The following is a 21,942-nucleotide window of genomic DNA, read 5'->3' on the forward strand; positions in this document are numbered from 1 at the left end:
TCACCCTCCTATCTATTATTAATGAAGCTTGTTGCCAGGAAAGGTTACAAATATAACTGCTGTAGCAAGAATTACAAGGCAAAAAGAGACTTTGTAATTGTTGTCGCTGCTGTATGTGCTTTTTATTACAACAATGGAGCTCAGAAAAAAACACCAGAATGAGAAAAAAATGTCTCCTGAAACATGCATTTCAGGTAGATTGTTTGTGGGATGTGCTGAAACATTTTCCAGAACACCAGCTGCTGCCTCATCTACTCAGTTACTGTACATGTCTGTGAACAACAGCCCTCATGTTGGAACCATATATCTTCCTAGAATAAAAGAACTGATACAAAACAATCAAATACAGCACTAAATGCTTATTTGATAATTAGGCAAACAAAAAAAGTGAAACAAACTGACTACATCCGTGCTGCTGAACAATGCTGGAGATGTGTACCGCTTTAAGTTGCCCACACTGCAGATAAGGTAAGGAGTGGTATGCTACAGTGCGGCTGGAGAGCGCGTTTTTTCGCCCTTGCCTTTGTAGTATCTGAAGGCTTATCTTAAAGCTTATAAAGTTAAAGTACATTTTGGTATAAGTTGAAATGATATTTTGTTACCATATGTAGTGTTAGAAGTTCATGAGGTTCAATGACATCATTCTTACTATGGAATGTTTTAGGGGCCTCTCAATGGCCTCTGAACTCTATTTTGAAAACCCCCATCTCCCCTTATTACCTTACATATTTGGATTGAATCCAGATGTTTCTTTCCAGTTTTGGAGTAAACAACAGACCTATATAAACCTATGTTCGATACAAAATAGACAGAGTTGTTCATTTGGCAGGATGCTCTCCAAGCTCCCGGGGCCTGAAATGATGCTTTACATTTTTGTAATAAACCTTTAAATACAATCAAGACGGTGTCAGCGGACTTCTCTTCAACACATCTTCACATCATTGCTACTCAATATACAACAAGAATTTGGCGTCACGAACTCTGGACGTGCTGTGACCTGCTGCCTCGCTGACGACTTCAACGTACTGACTCCCGCATCAAAAGCCGGCAAATAGGGTGAGCATTTACTCACAAATTTGGGCGCTGGTTCGTTCGTTGAGGTTGTGTGTGTGTGTGCTGTCTGGTTACACCATGAAGGACCTGGTATGTGTGTGCCATGCTGTGTTGATGTTTGGGGAGAGCTTCCGTTCTAAATTGTGTTGCGTTGTAGACAACGCAACAGGGGGGAGTGTGAGTGTAATTAGGGAAGATAGAAAAATAGGAAAATAAGGTAAAGGATAAGGAATAGATGTAGAATAGCCTAATTAGTAACGAGAAGGTGAGCTAAAGAACTATGCAAGATTAATGGAGACTGGGCCCTCAACTCCTTAACGGTAAGACATGTGTAAATTAGACACTGCGTGAAAGTAGGCTTTAAGGAATAGTCAAATTGGATTAAAGGAAAAAGAGACATCATTCTTACTATGGAATGTTTTAGGGGCCTCTCAATGGCCTCTGAACTCTACTTTGAAAACCCCCATCTCCCCTTATTACCTTACATATTTGGATTGAATCCAGATGTTTCTTTCCATTTTTGGAGTAAACAACAGACCTATATAAACCTATGTTCGATGCAAAATAGACAGAGTTGTTCATTTGGCAGGATGCTCTCCAAGCTCCCGGGGCCTGAAATGATGCTTTACATTTTTGTAATAAACCTTTAAATACAATCAAGACGGTGTCAGCGGACTTCTCTTCAACACATCTTCACATCATTGCTACTCAATATACAACAAGAATTTGGCGTCACGAACTCTGGACGTGCTGTGACCTGCTGCCTCGCTGACGACTTCAACGTACTGACTCCCGCATCAAAAGCCGGCAAATAGGGTGAGCATTTACTCACAAATTTGGGCGCTGGTTCGTTCGTTGAGGTTGTGTGTGTGTGTGTGCTGTCTGGTTACACCGTGAAGGACCTGGTATGTGTGTGCCATGCTGTGTTGATGTTTGGGGAGAGCTTCCGTTCTAAATTGTGTTGCGTTGTAGACAACGCAACAGGGGGTAGTGTGAGTGTAATTAGGGAAGATAGAAAAATAGGAAAATAAGGTAAAGGATAAGGAATAGATGTAGAATAGCCTAATTAGTAACGAGAAGGTGAGCTAAAGAACTATGCAAGATTAATGGAGACTGGGCCCTCAACTCCTTAACGGTAAGACATGTGTAAATTAGACACTGCGTGAAAGTAGGCTTTAAGGAATAGTCAAATTGGATTAAAGGAAAAAGAGAGTGACAACCCTGGGCCCAGGGAAATTAGGCTTAAATAAAATAAGGAAATAAGGAATAAGGAAAAGGATTAGGACGCCGCTGATTTGGACAAAAGCCCTCAAGGAGGTGATTTTAGATGGGCCGCAAATCCTGGAAAGTCACTAGGTGAATTTCAGGTCAGTTCAAGGAACTGGAGGTGTAGAATAAAAATTCAATTGTAAGTTCCCACTCAATACATTTGTTGACGAACGGTGTCTGAAGCAGCCTCTCATTGAATATCTACACCTCAAGGTAGCAAAAATTTAGAAAGGAAAATATAAAGGAAAAAAGGATAAAGGAGCGGCAGAAGCATGCTTTAGGAATAGTATGAATGAATTGATTTAGAGGATTAAGAATTGAATGCTGTTTGTGTTTTTGGGATGGTGTTGACTTTGCTGTGTGTTTTGTGACTTGGTTATGTATGTTTGCTGCTGGATAACTAGTTTTTGTGTGTGTATGAGAGACAGAGCTTGTGTGTGTATGTGGAGAGTGCTGTCTCTGCTGTGTTCCAGCTGTGTGTGAAAGGCTGTGCAGAGGTTGATATATGTGACTCAGATATTTATGTCTATATATATATGTTGTGATTGAGAACAGGAGGTTTAGTTATTTTTAAGGAAAGATATTCTGTTCATTATTGTTAAAATTTATGAGTCTCTTTTGAGAGAACGTTTCAATTTGTTAAAATCTATGAGTCTCCGTTGAGAGAACGTTTTGAAACTTGTTAAAACTCATGAGCCTCTGGAAGGACGTTATGATTCTGTAGAGAAGTGGAGAGATTAGTGAAGAGTGAAAGGGGGGTGCTGTAACCGTTTAGCTTGGGTGCTGCTAACCGCAGCTCTGTCCATTTCGAAGTCACATTGGCAAATGAATTGCACATGTGTGGAATTTTAGGAATTTAGGACATATAGTCACTCCCATGCCTACATAGAGGTGCTATACCTTGCAGCCCCTGAGCTGTAAGGAGGAGGGGTAGATAGAAGCCCAATAAAATATTATGTTTGTTAGTGGTTGTTGCTTGATTATAAAACTATTCGATTGAGATCCATTAAATTTATAAATGAGAATTATGTTGACAGATAAAAGAAAAAATATGGGCAAATGTTATTTCGGCGATTAAAAGTGTTCCTGAGTTAAGCTGATTGATATTCCTTAGCTTGACTGTAAACACAGGTATGTCTAAAAAGATAGGAAAATATACATTGTGATTACTCAAAGTTAACACCTGTATAGTTAGTAAGGGAGTGCATTATGAAAGTTAGGAGGGAATGTCTAGGCTGTGGCCTCCCCTCTATGTTGCATGAGTAAAGGAATTTGATTTATCACACTGGGTTCATAATTCTTTAAAGAACTAGAAGGAAGAATTACCCCTATGTTTGGTGACAAGGGGGGATGGAAGTGTGGCTGATCAGCGCCTGGGTCAAGACTGAAGGTAAATGCCGGCAGGGAAAGTTCCGCTCCGACAAACGGAGGGCAGGATCCCGCCTGATGTCAGACTTAGGTGGTGGACAGTGTCCACTCCATCCATTGGAAAAGTGAGTACAGTGTTTTGAATCAAATCAAGAATGAAAAAGACCAGTCATAACCACTACTGGGTCTGTGTAGTTCCTGAGTAGGAACTGGCATAGTTGCATAATGAAACATATATGAGGTGATGGGAGTTTCCAAGCCTATGTTGATGTAAAGCCAAATGAGATATTGAAATGTGGTTTCAGGTTTTGCTGAAACCATTAAAGCAAAAGACGAGATAAGAAGAAGAATAAAATAGAAAAACAACTAAACGTTTAAAATAGGAAAATACAAATAAAGAGGATAACCAGAAATGGGGACTAAATATAAGAGAAGTAACTAAGACAAGAATGGAAATTACTGTGATGCCTAGTGGATAATACACCACGATAGAGGTTTCTTTTGGTGAGATTTTGGGGAATGAGAAATAAAATTCCCGCTAACGACTATGAGGGCATATGAGTGAAGAAAATAAAAAACTATAAACTTTGTGTTTACTCAGTCAGTGTCTGGTATACATTGTGTATACTTCAAGGGTGTGCTGCTGGGAGCATAGGTGTCATAAAAGCCACCTGGCTGATCTGAATTGTCTAGAGGTTTGTGTGTATGATAAGATCAGACCATACATGGTATGGATGATCTGTGGGATTGAGAATGATGTGTGAATGATAAGCCCATTAAAGTTAAAAGCAAACCAATTCAAGTGAGTTTATGGTAGAAATGGGGATAAAATTGGGGAAATTAAATTCCTTACTTTACTCTCTTAAAGGCATTACTGAAATTTCAGAAAAAGGGAGAAACAATGTAGAATGAGGATGTTGAAATTTGGTATCATGTAATTAGTGTTGTCTATCACAGGTACACATAGAAGAGATTGTTTAAAGATGGTGTAGAGAAATGTTTGAAGAAAGAGGACAAGATAGTAGGGAAGAAAATATAAATGGGTAGACCTTCCAGATATGGGAGTGAAGCAGAGAGGTTGAATTATATAGAAAGAGTGAGACAGTAGAAAATAGAAAGATGGAGTGGAGAAGTGTAGAGCCAGAAGAGGGGCTGAACCTCCCCATATGCTGTCTCCTGCTACAAGGACCCCTCTAAGATAAACAACTTCAGGAAGACCAACTGTGCCTGACCTGTTCTCGCTCTCTGAATCCTACAACAGTGACTGGGAAAGGGCAGAGAAAACTAACTTTGCCTCTCCCAGGAAGTCTTTTTTGTCACTAGTAGATACCTACAATCACAGGCTGGGGAGCCAAAAGGATAATGGAGTGTGATGATGACATTCACAGGCTGGGGATTGGTGACTGTGTAGATACACATCTTGTATGTTTAAGAAACAAGAGGAACGTGGATTTAACCAGATGAGGAAACAAAGAGAACAGAAGAGAGAGATGGTGGAAAGATTTCTTGACCTTCATCCCTTGTCCGATCTGGTGAGAAGGAGAAGATCCAAATGAGTTTTGGTCAGAGGCACCAACAAAGGACCACAGGAACAACCGTAGGAGACAGTGGGGTGCAGATCAGAGTACTGAATAGTACATAGACATAGATACAGACACACAAGGAGAAGATAAATGATGACAATGATGAGCCAGTAGTTACAGATTAATGATATTTACAGTTAACACTAGATGCAAAGACAATTTTAGGTTAATCCTAAATATAGTAAGTGATATAGTGAGATTCTTTGTAGACTTAGGAGTAGATGTCTCCATAGTCAAAGCATTGCTTTTAATAGTTTTTGATTGTTTGTGAAGTTCTGATTTGGGGAAAATATAGAGTGCAACTCTACATTAGACTTTGTAAAAGAATATATCACCTCAGTCTTGAAGCAGTTGAAGATATTGTTTTTTCCTCTTATAGATGAAAGAGTCATTATTGAAGGTAATCATTCACTATGTAATTACCCAAAGATGCTAGTAAAGAGATCACATAGGGAGTGGAGATATTTGAAGACTTTAGGGGGATAAAGTAAGAAACTGGACTAAATGTTACAACACTAATGTCATAGGTTACAGTAGGATCCTGGTGGTGTTGTAGGGAATTGATTTAGTGAATGCAGATTTAGCATTCTGGTGAATCCTAACTCACAGTTCTTGTTTGTTTTACTTGTAAGGGGTGAACAATGCTGGAGATGTGTACCGCTTTAAGTTGCCCACACTGCAGATAAGGTAAGGAGTGGTATGCTACAGTGCGGCTGGAGAGCGCGTTTTTTCGCCCTTGCCTTTGTAGTATCTGAAGGCTTATCTTAAAGCTTATAAAGTTAAAGTACATTTTGGTATAAGTTGAAATGATATTTTGTTACCATATGTAGTGTTAGAAGTTCATGAGGTTCAATGACATCATTCTTACTATGGAATGTTTTAGGGGCCTCTCAATGGCCTCTGAACTCTACTTTGAAAACCCCCATCTCCCCTTATTACCTTACATATTTGGATTGAATCCAGATGTTTCTTTCCATTTTTGGAGTAAACAACAGACCTATATAAACCTATGTTCGATACAAAATAGACAGAGTTGTTCATTTGGCAGGATGCTCTCCAAGCTCCCGGGGCTTGAAATGATGCTTTACATTTTTGTAATAAACCTTTAAATACAATCAAGACGGTGTCAGCGGACTTCTCTTCAACACATCTTCACATCATTGCTACTCAATATACAACACCTTCCCCATCACCAGCACGTCTCTTGGTATGCATAGCAGTGCCCGAATGCAGGTTTGACCAAGCTTTATACCAGCCCAGCGGCCACTGCTGACTACAGAAATGTTTCACCCAGAAATCTTTCTTACACCTCAAAAAAAAAAAAAAAAAAAAAGGTGTAAAGGCTGCAGGACTAATAAAGGCCGCTTTATATTTATGTGGGTGTGTGGGGTTTTGGCTCAGTGTAATTGCATAATCTTGTAGCCCACTACGGAGGGCGATTCTTTCATGCATGTCGTTTTAAGTCAGTGTCTGAAGACGCTGCCCTGCTCACCATGTAACGAGACTCACAGAACTGTCTCTCTGTCTCTGTGCACTTGACTCTTGCCCGAGCATATCTGCGGCTCAGACACTGGATTCTGGTCGAGATGTTGTTTCATGTGGCGGGTGCACGCCTTAATAAGAAACAAACATGTAAATTGGCTGGGTGACGCATGAATGGGGGGAATTTTTCTGAGCGGTGGGGTTTATTCTCACACTGAAATGAAAAGGACTCATTATTGATGCATATATCCCAGAGCGCGTCTAATTATTAAATCTTGGTAATAAGATTATCTTTTTTTCTCTCTCACTCTCTATCTCTCTCTCTCTCTCTCTCTCTCTCTCTCTCTCTCTCTCTCTCTCTCCCGCCTCCACGCCTTGCTTTCTCTTTTTTTCCTCCCCTTTGCAGATGTTGCCTCTCTGAGCACCTTATCGGGACCCATTTACCTTTGCGGCTGTCTGCAGCGCACAGCTCGCCACACAGTCACCCTGGCCTGGAGGGGAACAGTGGAGGCAGATCATTCTGCTGATCCCAGCACCTTTGGTTATTAAGAGAAGCACCGCCACCTCCTTGATCGGTTCCCTCCTCCCTTTTTGCCAATCGCCATCCCACGACAGCCTACCCGGAGGAAAGGAGTCGGGGAGGGGGAAAGCGAGGACACACCCGCACACATACTGTACCCGGTGTACACGGTGAGGATGCTGCAGACAACATGAGGTGAATATCATCGGCTGCCCTAAATTGGAAATTCCTTTTTCCCCCCCCACCCCGCTCTGAAGACTGAAGACCTGATTGTCGCAGCCGGTTATTCACCTTCCGTGGTACCAGAAGTCCAGCAGGAGCATCAACTCACATCAGATATGAAAAATATGTCTGGAGGTATGTATGAAATCAAGATAGAGCAGTTTACGGTTACCTATCATTGGCATTGGCATTATGTAGTTAATGCACTGATTTGCACTTCACTGGAAAACGTGTTAATAGAGAATAAGCCTGCAGTTATACATTTGTGGTATGTTTTGTGAGGATTTTATTTTGTAAAACTGTGCTCCCACTCTGTGAGTGGAGATGATGCAGACAAGAGATACAGTTTTTTCTCTTGGAACCTATTTCCTTCTATGGATAAATTATTTATAGATGTTTTTGAATATTTCAGAGACGGGCACCATTTCAAGACTAAAATGCTCCAACAAAACTAAACTGAAGTCAATTAATATGAGGTGTTTGTTGTGTTGGTTTGGTACAGCTGTAAATCTTGAAACCGTCTGGTACATTTGTGTTTAGACTGCAGTGGTTTTCTATGATATTCTAGACAGGATGCTGTCTGTATGAATTTGGTGCCTGCTGCATTGCCATATTCATGCATGGCTTCACTGCAAAAGGTAGTCCCATTCATTTCAGTAGATACTGTCCATTGCAGCAGATCTGTATCCTAATTTATGAGCTTCTGTACATTTTATGTGCCAGTTAGACCCCGAGTTTACCTGCATTGAAGCAATTTATATGCAAGACGGGTGGTTTATTAGCATATTAATTTGGCCAAGTCAGGAGCAGGGGTGTCAGTCTCAAGTTTCCAATAGCTGATTCATTTTTGTATCGACTGCCTTCTCATAACAGTATAACTTTACATAACTCAAATCTGATGACATTGTTTCAGAGGGTCATTTTCATCTATTTACAGTGGTTTCCTCTTCAAGCTAAATCAAATTCCTGACATCTCTGGATTAAATGGCAGAAGTATTGAGTGCTGAATCATGCTTCAGGTTTACCTGACCTTGTTGTCTGTCTTTGCTTTATCTGTCCTACATGCAGTCAGATCCTAGGTGACATCCTGTGGCCGTCAGGTCTTTACGGTGTTGAGCCCCCTCCTTCTCCTGGCCCCTGCCTGCAGTTCTCCAGGCTGCAGGACCCAGACTCACTGAAAAGTGCAGGCCTCCTCCCCCTGCAGAATGACTGTTGCCACAGGCGACCCCTCTGACGAAGCGGCTGCACACCCGGGGAACCCACAGGACTACGACCCGGAGGCCGACCATGAGTGTTGTGAGAGGGTGGTCATCAACATCTCAGGGCTTCGCTTTGAGACTCAACTCAAAACCCTCTCCCAGTTCCCAGAGACACTGCTGGGGGACCCCAAAAAGCGGATGCGGTACTTTGACCCGCTGAGGAACGAGTACTTTTTCGACAGGAACAGACCCAGCTTTGACGCCATATTGTATTATTACCAATCAGGGGGGCGGCTAAGAAGGCCGGTCAACGTCACCCTTGATATTTTCTCAGAGGAGATTCGCTTCTATGAGCTGGGAGACGAAGCCATTGAGATTTTCAGAGAGGATGAGGGTTTCATCAAGGAGGAGGAGCGGCCTCTCCCTGATAACGAGTTTCAGAGACAGGTGTGGCTGCTGTTTGAGTACCCTGAGAGCTCAGGTCCTGCTAGGATTATTGCCATAATCTCTGTCATGGTCATCCTGATATCTATAGTCAGTTTCTGTCTGGAGACCCTCCCCATTTTCCGCAATGATGAAGACGATATACAGGTGAAAGTTTTTTCACCTGAGACCAACACCACAACCATCAGCTATTCATCCACCTACTTCACTGACCCCTTCTTTATCCTGGAGACTCTCTGCATTATATGGTTCTCCTTTGAGTTTCTAGTGCGCTTCTTTGCCTGCCCCAGCAAAGCAGGCTTTTTTGGTAATATAATGAACATTATTGATATTGTTGCTATCATCCCTTACTTCATCACTCTTGGCACAGAGCTAGCAGAAAGGCCAGATGATGGTCAAGCGGGTCAGCAAGCCATGTCTTTAGCCATTCTCAGGGTCATCCGCTTAGTACGAGTCTTCAGAATCTTCAAGCTCTCACGTCACTCCAAGGGGCTTCAAATTTTGGGTCAGACCCTGAAAGCCAGCATGAGAGAGCTCGGCCTGCTCATTTTCTTCCTCTTCATAGGGGTCATCCTTTTCTCAAGCGCCGTCTACTTTGCTGAAGCAGACGAGCCCGAGTCGCAGTTCGAAAGCATCCCCGATGCATTTTGGTGGGCTGTGGTGTCCATGACAACAGTCGGTTATGGTGATATGGTCCCAACTACGATTGGCGGAAAGATCGTGGGCTCCCTCTGTGCCATTGCAGGTGTGCTGACCATTGCCTTGCCCGTGCCTGTCATTGTGTCCAACTTCAACTACTTCTATCACCGTGAGACTGAAGGTGAAGAACAGGCGCAGTACCTGCAGGTCAACGTGCCCAAAGCCGATTCAGCCGAGGAGCTGAAGAAGAGCCGGAGCGGCTCCACCATCAGTAAATCAGACTATATGGAGATCCAGGAGGCTGTGAACAACAGCAACGAGGACTTTCAGGAGGAGAACCTTAAGACGGCCAACTGCACACTGGCCAACACAAACTATGTAAACATCACCAAAATGCTCACAGACGTGTAGTCATCTGCTATTTCCCTCCCTGTCACAACGGGAAATGTGAAGCTGAGCAACTGGACAGGACAGGTGTGCAGCCTCCCACCTCACTTGTGCTGGAAAAATCAAGGCAATAGAATTCAGGATGCTGATGATGATAGACAGTGAAAAAAAAATATTACAAAGACCATCCGCTCACTCCGCGCTCATCCTGTCTTCACTCCTCACAACTTGCCCTTAAAACTCCTGATAACCGTCAAACAGAGTGAAATTTCAAATTTTGCATTTCTGCATGGAGTTGGCTTTGTGTGGCTGTTTTGAAAAAACAAAAACAAAAAAAACTAAAGATTCCCTGCTCACAACAGTAGCCAACGGTAGTGCACAAAAAGAAAAGAAAAAAGGGAGAAACACAGCAAGAAAAAAAATGATTTATTGCTTTCTAAAAGAAAAAAAGCAACATAACACAAGCCCTGCTTTAGTCCCCCTTCCCTGTGGTCCCTCATTTCCCAAGGCACACTGCTTTGCCATGCGCTGTCTGAAGAGCCCTAGTTGTGCGCTACATATGCTGCTTCCTGGAGCCAATGAAACAAAACTGTCTTATGCTTCACCATTTAAAAATAAGAGGATGTGTGAGCATAAAGCAAGCCCACTCCTGCGCTGATATGGTCTGTGGGTGACTTGTGACGAGGTTGGTGGTTAAGTAGACCACGTTATTTCAAGGATGAATGACAGCCATCAGTGCTAAGCTAATGGTTCGACACCTTTTTTTTCCCAGCAGGCATCAGTATCTGATGAATGGCTGAGAATGGCCTTGACTTTTCACTGCTTTGGTCTTACATGTACTGTATGTATTGCAATGCAAGCTTTCCCCCTTTCATTCACCCAAAACTGGTCTTACTGCAGAGCTTTGAGGACAACTTGAATGTTTCTTCTTGTTTTGTTTGTTTTTCACAGTTTCTCACACACACATACACACATACACACACAGACACACACGCACACACAGTACTTCTTCACATAGGTAGTTAGGTTAACTGTGACTTAACTGATAGCCGGTAGGTAGGCAGGTGCTGTTAGTAGTAAACATAGTCAGTAGATTATTGCATGACATTTTTATCTGAATGAGAATTTCCACTTGTTTCTCGACTGCCACTTGCTTCATCACACCACTGTATATTTGTCTGTACACTGCCTTCTATACAAATCCACACTTTTAAAAGGATGCCTGCAGGTAGCTGTTACAAGAACCTAAAGCTGTATGTTAGAGGATTTCTTAAGGAATAATCATAAGGTCAAATCCTACACTTGATGCTGTGTCCTTGTCAATATTAACATTCCATGTAGAAGTCATTGCCGTTAAACTTTTGCCAGGTCGCTGTAAACGCACCGCAGTTGAGCTGTGATTTCAGGCGTAAACTCACACTCTAGTTTTGGACATTAATCCCAGTTGCAGATGTGATAGACTTGCAGTGCTGACTTTTTCACAGGTTTATCAAATGATCACGTCCTCATGATCAAAATAGCATCTTTTAGGGACTCGTGTATGGAATAACGCTTCCCCCGAACTGCCTTTTATCTGGGTTTACGCTATTCTCCTAGTCTTGCATGACCTCAAAAACATTCCTAGAAGCATGCATTTAAGCTTAAAGAAGATGCCTCTGAGACTAAAAAAAGTATAATTATTACAATAGATATATTTATTTCTTATATATATATAATATGTATACAAACAGTACACATATACAGTACACATATACTTTTATCAGAAAATTTAAAAAATTTAAATAGAGAGAAGAGAAAGCAAAAGCCTTTCCACAATGCGCAGATCATCATGTTTTTATTTTTAATGACAATAATAATTGTTCTGAGCACTGTTTCTGTGTTCTCCTCTTTCAGAGCCTATTCAGAGTGCCAAAGACACACTCTTACTAGCCCTTTCAAAACCATTGTCTTTACTGGTGAGTTTTCTAGCAAACCTCACGTCCTGAATTTAAACACAAAAAGTTTGCTTCACTCAGTTCAAAACTGCCTTCTGTGAAGTAGTTGTTGAAAGGCAGGGCATTGTTCAAAACTGTATCATCCCTAAACAGAATCTTGTAAAAGAAAAGATTTTTATTGGCGTTAAATTGTTCAGAATTTAAATGGAGTCTGGCTGTCCTTTGAGAAGTATTTGATGCCAGAAGCTCAATCTGTCTTTAAAAGTTGCCATCAAATGTGAATTAGGTTCTGATTCTAGGATTGTGTCCAGCTGAGATTTTCACCGTTCGCTCAACACTGCCAAGGTAACGGTCAAAGGCAGTAATGTCAATATGGGAAGTAATAATTAGCAGCAGTGTAGCAGATATTGGCTAACCTAGGGGTCCTCTGACTTCACTCCTGAGTCTCTTGCCTTTCTTCATCTTTTCACAGATGTCTTAGGTAATTAAAAAGGTGATGGGATAGGAAAAGGTCTTGTAGCAAGAACTGTCTAAATGAATGCCAGGATGTACATCTTTATTCTTAGGGTTTCATTCTGCTCACTACAGTCTGCAGTAGCAAAATGTTTTTACGCCATTGCTGCCAATATGTGCTCAGGATGTCTCATCCAACTGCCTGACATGGGGCTTCTGAAGTCGTCTGTCTGTCCAGATCTGTGTCTGCTTCAATGTATCTTGAAAGGATTTTTAGTAGAGTTTTAGTAAATAAACTGGAGCTGTTATTTTTGTTGCTTTTCCAAGAGTAGCATAAAGGTGAATTGAGACAGAGAGATCTCGAGGTAGGACCAGATTAAATAGTTGTTTAGCAATATTCCCATAATCCTTTGGTGTAGGGGTCTTTGTGGAGGATATAGATGTTTGACCTTTATGGACCTCCACAATCCAACCAAGATCTTATTGATCATCAGTTGAGTATTGATGTGAGTGCTTCGATGCACAGCTATGTAGGATTTGTTTGTGCACGAGTGTGTGTGTATGTGTGTATGAGAGAGAGAAAGAGAAAGAACCACTGAATGTCAGTGTCTTTGCCTGGTTGTACAGCTGCATTTATGCAACAGCCATTTGCATATCTGTATATGTGAAAAAAAAAAAAAAAACACTCACAGTCTGACCAAAAATATTTGTCTATGCATGCAAATGCATTGTATCTTATTGTCTTCATTACATTTTTTGGATGGATATTTATGATAAATGTTGCAGGTACTTGCAACATTTATCTGTTATGTTTGTAATTGGGCACATTACTGTACCTCAGCCAAATTCACTGTAGCGACTCATATACTGGAGTTCACAATGTGACAGTTATTTCTGCTTAAAGCACAAAGACGAGTAGAATCATCCTCATCTGTATACCTGCAGATTTAATCTGTAAAATGTTTTTATTCAGTGGAAACAAAGTCAATCGAAATGATCTTGTATTGCTTTATAGGGAGCACCACAGCCTCTAAAAATATCATCTCTCACCTGCTGAGGGACCCACCAGCAAATCCACTCAATGAGAAGGGTGCCCAACAGTGAACTTACACTGAGAAATCTATGCAGAGAATGATTATAAGCTGGTAGTTGAGAAGGTTTAAGTACAAATTTTTTGTGTTTTATCAGACACCAATTACATGTTGATTCTGAGCTGGCAATGCATTTGAAACGAACCTCTAAGCTGAAGAGACACACTTTGCAATATTCTGCTGCTATACGTCAAACACTCACACGTTAGCTGAATGTGAATATGAGCTTTCTGAGCTTTGGGATTGTTTGAACTGCGGTTTCAGCTCTTTGAGACAAGGCTCCTAAAATAAAAAAAAACCTCATACATACGGGAAACAAGATGATCAATATGCAATCTGTATGCATGTGTGTGTTTGAGAGCAAACGTTTTCTTTTCGTTTGACCCCAGAGCCTGATAGTGTGGCATCCACTGAAACAATATGTACAGTTGTTCACCCCCATCCTCCCCGTATCATAGAGGCCTGAAAGCATCCATCAATGTTGATACAGTGGATAATGGATTTTCTTTCTATGAAATGAAATGTGACAGAATAATGTAAATAATAACCAATAGATGATGGAGCAAAAAACCATGTACTATATACTGTATGTGAAGTCTGGATTTAAAACGTAGTATTATCTGCACTTTACGAGACAAAAAGGACAATCTATGGACAAGAAAAACATGAAATTAAAAATGCATATAATCCTTCCAAATGATCATAACTCTGACAAAGTAATATCAATAATGAAGCCAATAATAATTCAAGTGAAACTGTGTTCAGTGTGTTTATTGTGTGTCATTACTGCACCTTTTTTTATTATTTATTATTTGAAATTACTTAGAAATGACTAAAAATGTCCATTTTGTTGCCATCAAGTGTGGACGAAGCAACTGAAAATATGCGAGAGGTGTTTTTCAAATGTTCATCCAGCCTTTTTTCCCCTCACATCACATTGTTTGCAAGGTATTTAGTCAGCAAATGATGTGAGGAGCTAATTTTAGCTGAAGAGAGTCTGCGCTGATACAAAATGCCATGAATCGATCACAGGCCTCTTTGTTGTTATTCTTAGGACATCCAACGTCTTTGTAGCCACGGGTAGCGTGGAGGACATTTTCAAAGGCCTCCTGGTATCTTCAGCTTCTTCACTCTCCTTTAAGTGCACAGTATATGCTCCCTGTAGTTTAAAAGAGAGAGCAGAGTGTTCTATTAATAGCCTTTTTGTTGGAGAAAGAGATAGGAGGTGGAGGAGGAGGAGGAACGTGAGCAGAGAAGGAGACGGAGAGAAGGGTGAAAAGGAGATGGCACAAGAGGAGAAAGGCAAAATTCTTTAAAATATTATTCACAGTGAACTGGCAGGAGAGTTCTGACATCTATGAATAAATGACCCCCCCCCCATAGATTCCTTTTGATTGGGGTAAATTGAGTTTTTTTTTTTTTGTCAGATTCAAATATTCTGCTTCTGCAATTTGAGATAATACAAGTAAATGTAATATGTCAATTCTCAGCCGATGTTATACTGCTGTGATGTACCTCTCCTCACCTGTCATATCTACACCTGCACAGTTTTTCTTTAGTCCACTTGTGGTTTAACTACAGCTCTGCATTGTGAGCGGGAGCACTTGGTGCCTCGGTGCTGTAGCTACATCTCTGCTGTAGTCATTAGTCTTGCTTTGATCCAGCGATGCAGTGCAGCACTCTGCAGAAACCAGGGCAAACAGGGAGAGGCAGGCAGGATGGAGCAGCCCAACCAAGGACACAGGCAGCAGGAACACAGGCCTGCTGCAGGTGGCCGCTGCTGCCACAACGTTGTTGTTGTTGTTGTTAGGGAGGAGTGTGTGTCTGTTCGTGTGTGTGTGTGTGTGTGTGTGTATGTGTTGTTTGTCAGGGATGGTAGCATGCCCACAGGAGCACGGTTGAGCAGTCATACAGGCTTGCACTGTGCTCACCAGCTTGTAATTAGGAGACGAGCGCTGTGGGACTTGCTGCTAATCCAACAGGGCTGCCCTGGCACCGGACCACACCCCGTTATTAGGAGGTGTTCAGCTTTTTACACTCATTAACTCCCTGCTCTGATATCAGTCAGTGAGGATTTCTGTCATCACCTGAGAGTCTTGAAGAGGTTGAGTTGCTTTTTTAGCATATGGTAGCAGTGACTGGACTTTGGTTGTTTGGCTTGAAGAGAAGATTAAAATAAAGGAGATAGATGTTCAGTTTTTACATGCAAGCTTGCTTGTGCAGTGATGAGGAACAATGCAGAAAACATTACTGCCCTCTAGGGGTGTCAATTAGTTATGACTAAGAACGCTTATTTTTAGTGTACTTGAAATCAGTAATCAGTGGTGGAATTATTTACTTAGGCAAACCAATACAGTAATATTATTCTCATATGTCTATTACAAGTGAAATATTATCAACAAAAACCAAGTAATAAAAGTCAAAAAAAAAAAAAAAAAACTCATTATACAGAATAATGTCCCATGCAGTAATATATTATGATACATTATTAGGTTGTTACTGATGCATCAGTGTGCTGTTTGAGGTAATTGTATTTAACCACTTTAAATACAATTAAACAAAGTTAATGCTTAATAATTAACCCAGTGGTTGCCAACTCAGGGGTCAAGCCCCCTTTAATGTGTCACAAGATAAATCTGGGGGCTGTGTGATCATTAAGGGGAGGGCTAAAAACAAAGTTCTGCTACAAAAATCAACATACATTATTTGTACTTTTGAGTTTATTTGCTTCTTTTGTGAAATAATGGATCATTTCATCTCTTTCATCTTCAAACAGTAATTTAAATAAGGCTGTTAGAAGGGAAATGTCCCTTAGGCTAAACTGTGTTAACACTTCATAGACATCTAATATGTGACAAGGGGCCCCTGCTTGACTCATAAAAAAAAAGTTGGCAACTGCTTGTTTAATCGTCTTAAACAATTTACTGCATAGTTTAATATAATATTGTAATCTGAAAAGTAACTACATACAGATGTTAAATAAATGTAGTGGAGTAAAAACCATAACATTTCTGTCTGCAACGTAGTATAAAGTAACAGTAATAAGTAGCTTATTGTACTTAAGTACAGTACTGGAGTACTGGAGTAAATATACATGTTACCTTCATTACATCGCTGCTTGAAATTAAAACAAATGGCATAAATAATCTGTAGGTTTTCATTTGTCTGATCAGTAAGTGAGTCTCTTCCAGTGGAGAGGTAACTAACAGTAGTGTTGGGTTTCCGGACACAATAGGACACATGTCCGCCAGCTCCGTCCAGAGTCATATGGAGGATCAATACACTCCTATAGTGTGATGGCCACATTAAGTGGGTATGAGAGCACACACACAAACACACACACACACACACACACACACACACACACACACACACACACACACACAAACACACACACACACACACACACACACACACTTTCCTCCACCCCTCTGGGGGTGACAAATGGGCTGGGTTAAGGTCAGCCAACCATGCATCCCATCTCACAGTGAACCTGTCAGGGCACACACAGCCCAACCGACAAACAGATGCTCCGGAGCTCGTGAGCGCACACAAAACCAGGAGACATGAAATAATATGAACCAGAGCAGTATGAAAACTGGAGAAAATCCTCTTTTACACAATGACAAGGTGGGCTGAGTAAACACAGTGGGGAAAGGTCACAGGGAAACCATTGATTATCAGGCTGCAGGATAAGCTTCACTAGCAGGCGTCAATGTGGTGTTTGTACAGTACTCGACGGCCCTCTGACCTGACCTGTGGAGGGACTGATAAACACTGTGAGCCATCCTTGTGGTGGAAGTGGCATTAATCTGACTAATGGAAGTGGGTTTGGCAATCCTGTGTCATCTGAGGCAACGACATATGGAGTCCAAATGAAGCAAGTTCATGTTTAGGAGCCCCGGGCGGCTTAGCGTGGAGAGATTTATGAATGAAAGGACAACAACAATAAAACCCTGTGAATCAAAGATGCTGCTGTTGATGAAGGGTTAAAAACTCTGCTACCACTTGCTAATAAATCACCTTTTATAAATGCTTATACATTGTAACTAATGGCTTTATTCAGGGTTAATAACTCATTTACTCATGTTTAATAAGAACAACATATCCCTCTTGCTGGTGTTTATCCTCCTCCAGCATTACACTCAACACATTAAAGAAATATTTTGTGAAACGTTATGCATTTGCTTTCTTGCAGGGAGTTAGTTGAGCTAACACTCTCTAATCTGTATGTTTAGTAGAAGCCACAGCCAGGAGATGGTAAGTTTAGCTTCGTACAAAGATTGGAAACATCTAGCTGTGGTCTTCACTGGTTGTTGGCAAGAAGTAATGTGACACATAACCCCTGAATAAAACCACAACTCTACACTTTAGTTTTGTATTGATTAAACAAATGAGATATATGTAGAGATTAGATGAGCTGATAGCCAGATTGTTTAGGTAGAGCTAGGTGAGTTGTTTCCCCCTGCTAATGCCTCCAGCTTCATATTGAAAGGACAGACATGAGTGTGGTATTAATCTTCTCACCTGACTTTCAGCAAGAAAGCAAATAAGCTTATTTCCCAAAGTGTAAAACTGACTAGCATTTATTAATGGATTGCAATCATTTGTAACTGCATTATTACCAAAAAGAAAGTATAAACATCAGTCATAGGGATTTCTCACAACATGCAACCCATAAGTGGCTCATATTGATGGCTTATAACTAATCTGTAACGTATTGTTTATTAACCAATAATAAAGCCATTAGTTACAATGTATATAGGGTGCCTCAATAAAGATTGCCTTAAGATAAAGAGGAACCAAAAGTCTACAGCAGTCAGGACACTTCACTGTCTTTATACTGACGGCTTTACATTATTTCATGCTGATTTTATTCATCTTTTAAATACGAGGGTAGTCACAATGAATTCAACATTTGTCTTTGAACTGAACCCTGGCCAAGAATGCAGAACCACACACCATGAACATAAAATATTCACAAATGGAGGCAATTTAAGATACATGTCCTATGATAGATTAAAACAACCATCTAAACTTTAAATTGTACAAGCATTGAAACTGCTGTCACTCATAAGCGTGTTGAAATAAGTCAAAACCAGTCCAGTAAATATTTGACTTAAGGCGAAAACTGCATCCTTTCTGCCAGCTACATCTGGTGCAGGCCATTTCAAACATGCCAACCAGGGAAAGAATGTCGGAGGCTTTAAATATCCTAGTTTGAGTTAATATTTTATCATCATCTCAGTCCCGGGGCCTCTCCCCTTTTACATCCCATTTCCAACTCTGAGATTGTGCACAGAACGGGAACTCGGGAAATCTGTAATGCCGTCACTGCCCTGCATTTTCTTTAGACCTACCAGCTACTTTTTAACTTCCCTCCATCTTCTCCTCGCTCCTATATGTTGGCTGTGTTGCAAATAATTTGACTGCTGTCTGCTCATCAGTTCAGTAATGCATGTTCCTTTATAGAAATAGTTTTATCACACAGTTTTAACCACCGTTTTATCAGAACGATCGGATCAAATTACAGAAAATTACATCTTGATAAAACAAGGACATTCAAATGTGCTTAATAAGCAGTCCAGTGTAGAGTGGCAAACAGAACACCAGCTTAGCAGCAGAAGGAAGGTAATGCTCCGTGTGTGTTGGGGGGGTTAGGGTAAATGTGTCCCACTGCTCTCACGTAGCTTATTCATTATGTATGCAATGATCTCTTGATGAGGAGAGGGCCTCTTGCCTCAAACAAAGCGTTGTCATCACTGTGTAGATGACACTACTTGTGTTCCTTTGTCCAAATACAATACGAACAAGACTACTTGTGTCTGTGTGTGTGTTTATGGATGTGTGTGTCTAAATGACTGTGGGTTTAGAGGGAAACCTGCGTCAGTTGCTCTCGAAAACCACGAGTCTTCAAGGAAAACTGGTTAATCACGACTTCGGTCTTATTTGCATAGTTTTGGCCTTCAGTCATTTATAATAACAGAGTACTCACAAAAGTTGATTTCTGAGAAAAACATGTCAGAGAGGACAAGAAACAAAAGTAGATCTGTTATGAACATCCAACTATTTATCTACAGATGCACTTCCTAGTTAAACTTTAACCTATCATACTTGCTGTAGCTATGTTTTCTATGTTTTCCTATGTATCATCATCCTAAATTTAAGATGCATTCACTTGGAAATGTATGTAAAAAAAGTAGTATGGGTAATCTGGATAAACTTTCAGCTTTTTTACAACATTTTGTGATCACCTCATTTCTCATTTCTTGCCCCATTTATTCCCAGAGAACAACGTTAGCAGCTACATTTGCAGCTTTACTTCAATATGCCTTTTCTAGTCACTTGGGGCAACAGAACAAGCTGTACTGTAAACACAACACTGACATATTATCACCTTATAAAGTTGTTATGGTGAACGTGTTGGCAAACAATTGCCTTGTACACATCCTGCAGATAAGGTGTAACATTAGCATTTCATTTTCTGGTCCCCCAGCAAATTTAAGTATCCATTGTCCTTCCAATATGTTCACCAACTAGTTGCTAACAGTGTCTGTCTGCCATTTGTTCCTGGGCAGGTGGTGTACAGTGGGGTTTTTAGAGCTTTTTCCACTGAAAACAGCTCCTGTTGCTGCTGGAAACCAGCTTGATGAGAGGCGGGCCCCGGCGCCACAAGGGGGCTATAGGGGGCTCAGACCCCTCAGATATATTCTTTGCCCCCTCTGTTGAAGCTTTATGTCTCTAAAGAAAAATATTTTTTGATTTACATTATTGTTTTGGATTGGTCGTAGTTATTTGTATGGTTTTAAACAGCTCTTTGGTTGCCATCTGTACCATTTGGGTTGCATTAAAAATTAAATCTCTTTAATGATTGTATTAGAAACAATTACAACATCTTACATTAGTGTTTAAAACCTCATCTAGATATCAACTGAATCCACAATGGATCCCAAACGGGTGATTTAGAAACCCTGATCGCTGCCCCTGTGCAGGGTAAGGGTATGCAGCTCAACTAAGTGCCACTAACACTGAATCTAAATTTGCCCCCCTCTGCTTAAGCTTTATGTCTCTAAAGAAAAATACCAAAAACAACAAAATGATCGGCTGATGTACACGTTACGATTAGGCCGTGCTGTCTACAGTAATGAAGCAGAGCGGAGATCAATAGACAGACAGAACAGATCATTGTTTTTTTTCACCTGCTTGCTTTTCGTGGTTATAAACAGAACTTTTTTGTATTCTCCCATTGTAGCAATTCATAAATTAAAAAAAATATTTAGCACTCTGCCAGTGATACACTCTTATGTGCTCTGATGAATAATATATTTGATTTGATATATTATATTTGGAAACAGTAGCCTTATGTTGTTGTTATTTAGCGTTACTGAAACTATTGCATTGTTAAATCAATACACATAATTTTATGAAAGGAAACTGCCCCCTCGCGATTTTTAACAGCCCCCGCACTCACTTCATCCTGGCGCCTGGCCTGATGAGAGTGGTGAGAGCGCACCAAAACAATGAACTGGAGGACGGTTAAACTCTCAGAGCTTAGGAGTTTGGGTGATTATTCTTTGCAGGTCTGTCACTACGAGCGACTCCATTCACAGCACACATAATCATTTGACCCATTGTTAATATAACAATACTGATAAGTGCAACTTTAACTGTAAATTATTTCCTGTTCTGCCCTTTGTCTAAAATAGAATAATAATAAAAAATGCCTGTATTATCATGTAAGAAACTGGATCTGGTTTGCGGCTGACATAATGGGGTTCCTGGGTGGAGCGTTCATGTCAGGTGCAAGCAACAGGGAGGAGAGATAGTGAAGGAGGTTTAGCAGCTTGCCTTCATTTATTATTCATGTTTGATCAAAGAGAGTGATGCAGTAGGAACCTCTGAACAAAGCCTTAATACAATGGAAGAAATAATGTTATGTGACGCATGGGTAAAGCATTATTTCAAACAGCATAAAACATACACGTTGTTGTTCAGTGATTTTTACAGGCAGCTGTAATCACAGTGAGAATACTGCCGCTTATCAATAAACTACCATTAACCCCTTTGTCCTTATAAGACCCATATAAGTGTCTGTAAACCAGTGCCATCAATTCTGCAATCTTAAAGATTTATAGCTGCTCTATTTTCCCGAAGCAACAACCCATTCAGCCACATCATGGCAACATTGGCAGACTGTGTTCCACTGGATAAGAAGACACCCAGGGTTCATAGTTGAATACCTGTGCGTCTGTCCCAAGTACCATGGCAGCAACTACGGCTTTTCAGCGCCTTTGAGAC

General features: G+C 40.8%; 1 protein-coding gene and 1 long non-coding RNA gene across 3 annotated transcripts; one reads left to right on the forward strand and one right to left on the reverse strand.

Annotated features, from left to right (window-relative positions):
• The first annotated feature begins 851 nt into the window (after positions 1 to 851).
• Positions 852 to 14,399, forward strand: LOC127372086 (potassium voltage-gated channel subfamily A member 2). 2 transcript variants are annotated; one of them, XM_051415453.1, is made up of 3 exons: positions 852 to 1,056; positions 7,162 to 7,632; positions 8,566 to 14,399. In XM_051415453.1, the coding sequence occupies exon 3, from the start codon at positions 8,703 to 8,705 to the stop codon at positions 10,188 to 10,190; it is 1,488 nt and encodes a 495-aa protein (XP_051271413.1). In that variant the 5' UTR covers positions 852 to 1,056; positions 7,162 to 7,632; positions 8,566 to 8,702; the 3' UTR covers positions 10,191 to 14,399. The 2 variants fall into 2 exon arrangements, with proteins under 2 accessions (XP_051271413.1, XP_051271412.1); XM_051415452.1 differs by lacking the exon at positions 852 to 1,056 and adding an exon at positions 1,508 to 1,869.
• A 28-nt stretch (positions 14,400 to 14,427) lies between these two features.
• LOC127372087 (uncharacterized) lies at positions 14,428 to 15,327 on the reverse strand. The gene is made up of 2 exons (XR_007886535.1): positions 15,170 to 15,327; positions 14,428 to 14,803 (listed from the first exon to the last, which is right to left on the reverse strand). It is a non-coding gene; the product is annotated as an uncharacterized LOC127372087 (long non-coding RNA).
• Between the last annotated feature and the right edge of the window lie 6,615 nt (positions 15,328 to 21,942).

The sequence above is a fragment of the Dicentrarchus labrax genome, unplaced genomic scaffold, assembly GCF_905237075.1.
Source record: "Dicentrarchus labrax unplaced genomic scaffold, dlabrax2021, whole genome shotgun sequence".
Classification (NCBI taxonomy): domain Eukaryota; kingdom Metazoa; phylum Chordata; class Actinopteri; family Moronidae; genus Dicentrarchus; species Dicentrarchus labrax.

What these genes read in the sequence shown, in the direction of transcription:
- LOC127372086 (XM_051415453.1), top strand. Translation starts at nt 8,703, where the DNA reads ATGACTGTTGCCACAGGCGACCCCTCTGACGAAGCGGCTGCACACCCG.